Below are 9,373 nucleotides of genomic sequence, written 5' to 3'. Positions count from 1 at the left end.
ACTAATCATCCCACCCTCTCTTGACCCCCCAACCACCTCCCCCTCCACTCCCACGCCGCGTCCCTCAGACAGGCTCGGCCTTGGCCCCGGAGAGGCATCCCCCATGCCCCCCCGGCCCTCCCCGTACCCCCTAAAAATTTGTTAAAACATCCCACTAAAAAAGTTCTCAATTTCCTCCTCTTCAGTTCTTTTTTTGCTGCGAGCCTCTGGGGGTTCCATACCCCGTCATTAAGGACGGCCCTCAAGATTATACTGGGCCGTACCTGCGCGAGGGGGGAATCGCGCAGGGCCAGCAGTTCCGACCTGGAGTATGCTCCGAACATGAGTACAAGGTCCCAACAAACAGAAAACACACGGGGGGGGGAAGTCCTCTTGATGGTCAGTTCCCTTTTCAAGACTTGGGATAAGCGAGACGCCCGGCCGCTAAAGTTGGGTCCACAGCTGGGCTCTTTGGGCCGGATCCTCCACCGGACCGCCGAAACCCCGGCCTCTACCCTCGCCGAGTCCACCGCCGAGTCTATAGGCCGAGTCCGTAGGCCAGATGCTCCGCCGGGCCGCCGGGCCGCCAGGCCTCCTCGCCGAGTCCGCAGGGCAAGCCACCGGCCAGATCTGCTTCCGTCGCGGCCTCCCCGGCCGTCGCAGCCGAGTCCGGGTCCGGATGCATCTATCGCCTCCATCGCGGCCTCCGTCGCGGCCTCCATAGCTGCCGCAGCCTCCACAGCTGCCGCGGCCTCCAGCTCCCAAATCCGCGGCCTCCAAATCCAAATCCGTCGCGGCCTCCGCTGTTATCGAGGCCGTGACCGAATCCAGGCCAGGTTTTCCATCGGGCCGGATCCAGGCCAGATCTTCCGCCTGGCTTTGCCAGGCTCCGCCGGGCTCCGCCGAGCACCGGCCCTTCGCCCCTTCAATATCCTCACCAGACTAAACTGCTGGCGAGTTCAGCTCTCCAAATTGGATCACAGGAGAGCCCTCGGCCTGCGGGAGGCCCCCCATTTTCTGTTTAGGGCTCCGCTCCGCTCCGTCACGGAGCCACCCCAGGTAGGTCCGCCATGTTGCGCACCGTGAGAGGGGATGGTTCGCATTTGTGGCTGGCAAGCCACCGCGGCCTGCTGCTCGCACAAATGGAGCACGCGCGCAGGCACTCGCCTGCTGCTTGTGCAAGTTTAAGTTTAAGTTTATTATATTATATTTATATCCCGCCGTTCTCCTGGTGGACTCAGGGCGGCTTACAGCCAGTTAAAACAAAACAATTAATACAAATATACAAAGTTTAAAATAAATTAAAAAATATATTTAAATAGGCCTTTTCTTTTAAAAGTTGATTAAAATCCAATTTTAAAATATCCCTAGGCCAGTCCTGCCAGCTGAAACAGCCATGTCTTGAGGGCGCGGCGGAAGGAGGGGAGATCCGGAATCAAGTGAGGATGCGTTCACGTGCTCACCAGCCTTTTCCGCGGCCTGATTGTAATCCCCTCACGGCCCACTAGTGGGCCGTGGCTCACAGGCTGGGGACCCCTAATTCTAAAATCTTGCTACCCTTCCTCATGTATAGTTAATTCCAGGTTTTCATGTTACTCAGATCCATCCAATGGCATGTGTTTGTGTGTAAGACTTCAGTTAAATTTTCAATTCATAAAACTATTGCTTCTTCATCTTCAAAAATTAGCATAGGGACACAAGGCAAACCAATGCCATTAATTATGATTTGATTATGCTGGAGGATTTACTTTTTGACTCCTCTAAAGATTAAATAGAAAGGGTTTTTTTTCTTTCTTTTTCTTTAAAAGACGGATTCCTGTATTATGACAAGCCTTTTTTTTATCAATGACTTCCCCAAAGGAAATTATTGTTACTTTAAGATAAAATTAACACAAAACAAGGATCATTAAAATGACTCGTTCTCCAAGAACCCATGCTAATATTAGCTGCAGAGGGCCCTTCTTGAAGTTCTGGTGGCATCATTTTCCTTTTTGTATGAATGCTGATAGAAATAAGTGCTGCTGCATACAGAAGGCAACTTGTCTGAAATCTTGTCAGGAGGAAGTAATGTACCAATAAAAGGTACATTAGGGAATATTTGCTAGTCATCTTCCGCAGAGGCATTCTCTTGTCTGCACTGAGCTCTTTTCCTCCCTTCCCCATCCTTTGTTAACTAGTTACAAACATCAAACTACAAAGTAGCCAACTACCTTTGGCTATTTAGTATAATTATGGATGAATGTATAGGAACTGCTTGTGATAATGTAAGAAGCTAAGTTACAAAGCATCGTTATATGGTTTCGCTAGTTTGACTTCGTCAACCGGTCTCTGGGGTTATTGGCCTTATTTACGATTATGCATTTTTTAAAAAAAGAAATGTTATTGATTTTCTAGTTTTACATTTAAATATTTGAAAAGCAACGTGGTGGCTGAGTTGATCAATGATTCAATAACATACAAATATCTTTAATACGGATCTCAAATTATTACATTAAGTTACCTGCCTGAGCAGGGGGTTGGACTTGATGACCTCCAAGGTCCCTTCCAACTTTATTATTATTATTATTATTATTATTATTATTATTATTATTATTATTATTATTATTATTATTATTATTATTATTATTATTATTATTATTTCCTTTCCTTTCCTTTCCCCTTGGTATTTACTGTCTCATATTTAAACTAATACAATTCTAACATTCAATATTTTTAGACAATCAATGTCCTAGTTTTTCCCTATTTTTAGTTTCCCATTAATATTTAAATTTAACGTTTAATATTTATAATTTCCAAGTTTTAAATAATCCCAATTCCCTTTATCACAATTCATCACAAGATCTAATGTTCAGGATACACGTCTTATCTATTTGAATTCTCACCATCTTACATCAACTAATTAATAATACAATACGACGATTATGCATTTTATCTGAACATGGCCTGCTCTAGAGAGGATTCAAGGTATACTTGAATTGTTTAGCATTGTCTACATACAAAAATCCATGTACATTCGTTTCACAAGACAATTAGCCTCTTACATTATCACAAGCAGTTCTTATATATTCATCCATAATTATACTAAATAGCCAAGGGATCATAATCAAATTCATCTATAATAAAGATTCTACTATAAAACGTGTACAGTGCTTGATAAAAGGCACTTGCTGTATGTTTTAGAGTTTCAGAATGGAGGGAGAGGAAACCCTGTTTTCAAGTGTCTATAAAAATTAAGATTAGTAATCAAGAATCAGATTTAGAGAAATGCTATATTGAGTGAGTGCACATGTATGTTGAATAAAACATTATCACCCATGGCAACTTCAGATGGCCTCAACCTATACTGTTAAATGCATGTATATTACCACATTTTCAGTATGTATGTGTGTGTGTGTGTATGTATACAAACATTAATACACATACACACACCTATCTAGGAAACTTTTTTTTAATAAAAGACAAATTATTGTTTTTGGCAAATAATTCCCTTGTAGTTTTGTCTTTATTATAATACAAAAGTAGTCCACAGTTCTTTGCTGTGTCTGTACCTTAAAAATCAAGAAAAACTACTTTCAATTAACTGAATTGAATTAAAAGGAGAAATAGGGTATTTTTATGTAATTAGTACAAAAATTGACTGAAATATTTGTTGAAAACAAGATATGAAGACCCACATCTCAGGTAGACCTCAAGTAACAACTAGATTCCTGGTTGTAAGTTATTACAGTCATAAGTCGAGGCTGTTTTTATGACATTTTTGCAGAGCGCATTAAGCAAATCAGTGCGATCATTAATTCCTTTCTTCTAGGGTCAACATTACTTTTAGCTCTCAAGCTGGCAATGAATTTATTTTAGTCTATTGTATACTGGAAAGTCCATAGTTCTTTGGGGAAACTGAAGGATGTTTCACTCTTTGTGGTCTGTTATAAAGTAAATAAAATTTATAGTAAACTAAACATTGGTTATAGCCCAGTGATGGTGAACATTTTAGAGACCGAGTGCCCAAAAACTGGCCCCGGCCCCGCTCCATCCCCTGCCCTGCCCCCCATCACCCGTCCTGCCTGCCCACAGGACCACTCACCACCTCCAGGGCCCGCAGATCGCCCAGGCAGCCCAGCAACGCTATGGTGGCCACACCCTCTGCCCGCGCCCTGCAGCATCAACTGTATGATGGGGTGTGAGGGCAGAGTCTTGTCTACGCTGCCTGGCTGCCATGTCCTTGGCTGCGCTGCTCCATGTGGGCCACGCTCGGGGGTGACTCTCCTTCAGGGGGGCTGCTGGAGAGGAGGGGGTCGCAGGGAGGCAAGGCTGGGGCAACGGCACGTGTGCCCACAGAGAGGGCTCTGAGTGCCGCCTCTGGCACCCGTGCCATAGGTTCGCCACCACTGTTGTAGCCTATTTCTACTAATTGAAACATCAACTTAATTGTTTTTGCTTTAAGCCTTATATCATTTCTAGAAAATGCACCAATCAGATATAATATCTGGTTATCACAGATGCAACTGAATTTCAGCATTAAAAAGAAAGCATTTGAAATAAAGCTTTATTTTTTAAAATATTTATCAAAATAAATAGTAATTATATAATCTCTATAATATTTACTCCCCATTAACCACCATAAAATCCTCCACATAATTAGGCGGGTTATAAATGTTTTGTATAAAATAACCAAAATGAATGTACAGACTAAGGACCCCTAGCTAATTGGAACTCAGACTGAATTAAGTGTTTATAGGAATGCTTTTTTAATTTCCGAATAAAATTAAAGCTGTTTCATCCACTGTACNTCTGCAAAAATGTTCTGTATGGGATTTGTAAGCAAATAGTACCAAAGTTTAAGAATCAGTTCTTGGATTCTTTGCCCAGAGTTAAAGTATTAATTCAAGAAAATTTCAACAGCACACATTTCTTACCTTAAAGTGACTGGAGGGCTACTGCCATGTAATAGTATTTCGGGTACAGTCTACAGGCAAATGGTAGAAATCAAAAAAAGAAATAAAACAACAATTTCCAAAAGCAAAATAGCATGGCTTTCTCTTTCACTGGTTATATAATCATCAGTCCCCCAAGTGTGCATTTTGAAACCACACAGCTTTATATACCTGTCTCTTAAGAGCTTTATATACCTGTCTCTTACGGTACATTAGCTTTGCTGGCAACAATTTACACCCTTCTGAAATCAACAGCCGTTAATACCCTTCTTAATGATTCTTGATTCTTTCAGTTGCTATCACCGTAGCAGTTAGCAGTCTTATCATTCAAGTGCCCATGAATTCCCTGCTCTTGTTATCAGGAAAGGTAGCGAGGCAAGCAAATCAGCATCCAATCTGCAGCTGGTATGCTGTAATCTACCAACAATCCTAACAGTAGTGTTGCTTAAAAGCTAAGGTTGGAGACATGGCTTTGTGAGATATGGACAAGATCACCCCTCTCTCAAGCTGCTTCTGCCAACTTCTGTTTCGTCCTACACCGTGGCATCTAGAACCGGGGTAGCGCAGTAGTTAGAGTGCAGTATGACAGGCTGACTCTGCTCACTGCCAAGAGTCTGATCCTGACCGGCTCAAGGTTGACTCAGCCTTCCATCCTTCTGAAGTTGGTAAAATGAAGACCCAGATTGTTGGAGGGATTAGGCTGACTCTGTAAACCGCTTAGAGAGGGCTGTTAGTCTATGTGCTATTGCTATTATTAGAAGAATGCCTTGAAATATCTCTAGTCCACTGTTCAAATTATGGGAATAAAAGTAGGGAAGAGGTTTAATGAAAATTATCCCCATGTGTTATCTAAATCATGTCCTATGAATATATTTTTAAGACAGAATCTAAGAGATCCAATCAAAAAGGGAAGAAACAAGAACTCCTTCTAGCCTCATATGATTTGAACAATGATCTAGTGACCAAATACATTGCCCCAAGCTTCTATATCGATGTGAAGCTGTAAGACATAATCATGTAAGAACAAGAGAGAGGGGATACTGGAGATGGCAAAAACGGTATTGTTAATGAACATCTTTGAGAATTTCTTAAGGGGCAGAAGAAAACAAATGTCAGGGATTCTTCTTCCTTCCCTGGTGATCTGCTAGAAAAGCAACTATGATTAATACAGAAGGCAGACTGGAAAGGGAACCCAACAGCATTAGCTACATCCCTTTAGAGTTGGCATCATGGATTGTACCACTAAACAAGTTAAAAACTAACAATAACGAAGTAAAAGCCAAAGCAAGGACATATCTTATTATTAAACATTGAGTTAATAATCAGAAAAACATTCAATGAAGTCTTATTTGAGTTTCTGAGACAATCTAGAAAGTTCTAATGTGAAAAATCTAGTTTTAGAATTCTGTGATCCTTGAATTACAAACCCTAGATTTGCAGCAATAGCTGAGTTATATAAAATATTTGATATCCTTGCATAGCATCAGGCTCCTGAACAGAGATTTGTCTGTTCACAAAGGGACTTACTTTCTCAGAGATGTTCTAGTTCTGCTTTCTGAATTTTTAGGTTTTTTTTTTTTTACTGAAAAGAAGAATAAGTTTTCAACCCATTAATAATAATAGTGCAATTAAACAACTTTTAACAACACATCTTTTTAACAATTAATATAATCAACATACTCTAGTCCCTTGAAGGAAAAATATTTGAATTCGCCATTACCTCAACAAATTCTAGCAATTTTTCAGTTGCCACCTCAAAGGTCTTCTTGGCTGTTTCAGATTTTCTTAATTGACAATCAAGCACAGTAATCCTCTTCCTTAAATCTTGCACACTCTCCTAGGAAAAAAAGAAATTAAACAAAAACAAAAACACTAGCATCTAAATATCAAGGTAGGGAGTCAACAAAGGAGCGAAAAGGCATTACCTGTACCAAGATCTGATCTAGCATCCCGACACATTGCAAAATAAACAGTTTTATAGTGGGGTGGGGGGGGTTCAAGTGAACTTGAAGGTGATTAAAATACTGGAGAAACTGATCCATATTTTAAAAGAAAAAGTGTAGTCCAGCACCCTTAGAGATGGTTAATTATTTCCTTAATTTGTAAACTTTTCATGGGTTGTATTTATTTAGCACATGGCATACAATGTCAAGGAAATCTACATACTCTAGACACACACAATGCAGTCCTGACAGTCTAGAACGCTAGTTCATTTTGTTCAGTGCTTAGGCATCTATCCTTGGCGCACCGCGGGAGGCGAACTAGCTTTACACCAACTGGGTTGTACATCTATCAATGACAAGTATAGGAAAAAAATAGGGCTTCCTCTACAAGCAGAGTAAGGAAGCCACACTGAGCGGCAGATATTCACAGTGAGGATAGTGTTTGACTGTGGTGTCAAGCTAGGGCAGTGGTGGCGAACCTATGGCACACGTGCCAGGGGTGGCACTCGGAGCTCTCTCTGTGGGCATGCGCGCCATTGCCCCAGCCCCGTCTCCCCCTGCGGCCCCTTCCTCTCCAGAAGCCCCCCTGGAGGAGAGTTGCCCCCAGGCGCGGCCTGCATGGAGCAGCGCAGCCAAGGACATAGCCGGGCAGCAGGGACAAGACTCCGCCCTCGTGCTCCATAACGTGCAGATGATGCTGCGGGGTGTGGGTGGAGGGTGTGGCTGCCATGGTGCTGCAGGGCTGCCTGGGTGATCTGCTAGGGTGGGCCATTGAGGCAGTGCATGGCCCTGTGGGCAGGCAGAGCAGGGGGCAGGTGGGGCAGAGCAGGCAGGGCGGGAGGCGGAGCGGGGGGCGGGTTTTGGGCACTTGGTCTCTAAAAGGTTCGCTATCACTGAGCTAGGGTGTAATAAGGTGAATTCAGAAACCTGTTTTGACATGCATACTATTTAAATATTAGCCATGGATATCCTGAGCCCTAAGATGATAAAAACAGTACAATTATACCCTCTTCCAAAATTACAACTTTATATTTAAATGTATCGTAGCCTATGGTATAATAATTGCCTCCACTTATTATGTACTCCAAAACAGAGTTCCCCAACGTTTCCAGCTTTGCGGACTGGTGGGGGGGGCAGAGAGAGGGGATGGTTCGCATTTGTGGCTGGCAAGCCACCGCGGCCTGCTGCTCGCACAAATGGAGCACGCGCGCAGGCACTCGCCTGCTGCTTGTGCAAGTGAGGATGCGTTCACGTGCTCACCGGCCTTTTTCGCGGCCTGATTGTAATCCCCTCACGGCCCACTAGTGGGCCGTGGCCCACAGGCTGGGGACCCCTATTCTAAAATCTTGCTACCCTTCCTCATGTATAGTTAATTCCAGGTTTTCATGTTACTCAGATCCATCCATTGGCATGTGTTTGTGTGTAAGACTTCAGTTAAATTTTCAATTCAAAAAAATATTGCTTCTTCATCTTCAAAAATTAGCATAGGGACACAAGGCAAACCAATGTCATTAATTATGATTTGATTATGCTGGAGGATTTACTTTTTGACTCCTCTAAAGATTAAATAGAAAGGGGTTTTTCTTTCTTTCTTTTTCTTTAAAAGACGGATTCCTGTATTATGACAAGCCTTTTTTATCAATGACTTCCCCAAAGGAAATTATTGTTACTTTAAGATAAAATTAGCACAAAACAAGGATCATTAAAATGACTCGTTCTCCAAGAACCCATGCTAATATTTGCTGCAGAGGGCCCTTCTTGAAGTTCTGGCGGCATCATTTTCCTTTTTGTATGAATGCTGATAGAAATAAGTGCTGCTGCATACAGAAGGCAACTCGTCTGAAATCTTGTCAGGAGGAAGTAAGGTACCAATAAAAGGTACATTAGGGAATATTTGCTAGTCATCTTCCGCAGAGGCATTCTCTTGTGTGCACTGAGCTCTTTTTTCCTCCCTTCCCCATCCTTTGTTAACTAGTTACAAGCATCAAACTACAAAGTAGCCAACTACCTTTGGCTATTTAGTATAATTATGGATGAATGTATAGGAACTGCTTGTGATAATGTAAGAAGCTAAGTTACAAAGCATCGTTATATGGTTTCGCTAGTTTGACTTCGTCAACCGGTCTCTGGGGTTATTGGCCTTATTTACGATTATGCATTTTTTTAAAAATAAATGTTATTGATTTTCTAGTTTTACATTTAAATATTTGAAAAGCAACGTGGTGGCTGAGTTGATCAATGATTCAATAACATACAAATATCTTTAATACGGATCTCAAATTATTACATTAAGTTACCTGCCTGAGCAAGGGGTTGGACTTGATGACCTCCAAGGTCCCTTCCAACTTCTTCTTCTTCTTCTTCTTCTTCTTCTTCTTCTTCTTCTTCTTCTTCTTCTTCTTCTTCTTCTTCTTCTTCTTCTTCTTCTTCTTCTTCTTCTTCTTCTTCTTCTTCTTCTTCTTCTTCTTCTTCTTCTTCTTCTTCTTCTTCTTCTTCTTCTTCTTCTTCTTCTTCTTCTTT

The 9,373-nt window shown here is 41.9% G+C and overlaps 1 protein-coding gene across 1 annotated transcript in view; it reads right to left on the bottom strand.

Annotated features, from left to right (window-relative positions):
• STXBP4 (syntaxin binding protein 4) overlaps positions 1-9,373 on the bottom strand; it is a 98,237-nt gene that overhangs the window by 41,221 nt on the left and 47,643 nt on the right. Inside the window, exons 18-19 of the mRNA XM_029287289.1 lie at positions 6,631-6,747; positions 4,893-4,942 (exon numbers count right to left, since the gene is read on the bottom strand). Coding sequence (XP_029143122.1) covers positions 4,893-4,942; positions 6,631-6,747 — 167 coding nt within the window. The remainder of the gene's footprint in view (positions 1-4,892; positions 4,943-6,630; positions 6,748-9,373) is intronic.

This window comes from Protobothrops mucrosquamatus, unplaced genomic scaffold (assembly GCF_001527695.2).
Source record: "Protobothrops mucrosquamatus isolate PMUCROS unplaced genomic scaffold, P.Mucros_1.0 scaffold_285, whole genome shotgun sequence".
Classification (NCBI taxonomy): domain Eukaryota; kingdom Metazoa; phylum Chordata; class Lepidosauria; order Squamata; family Viperidae; genus Protobothrops; species Protobothrops mucrosquamatus.
The sequence above is the reverse complement of the archived record's forward strand: the minus strand, read 5'-3'. Positions and strand labels throughout refer to the sequence as shown.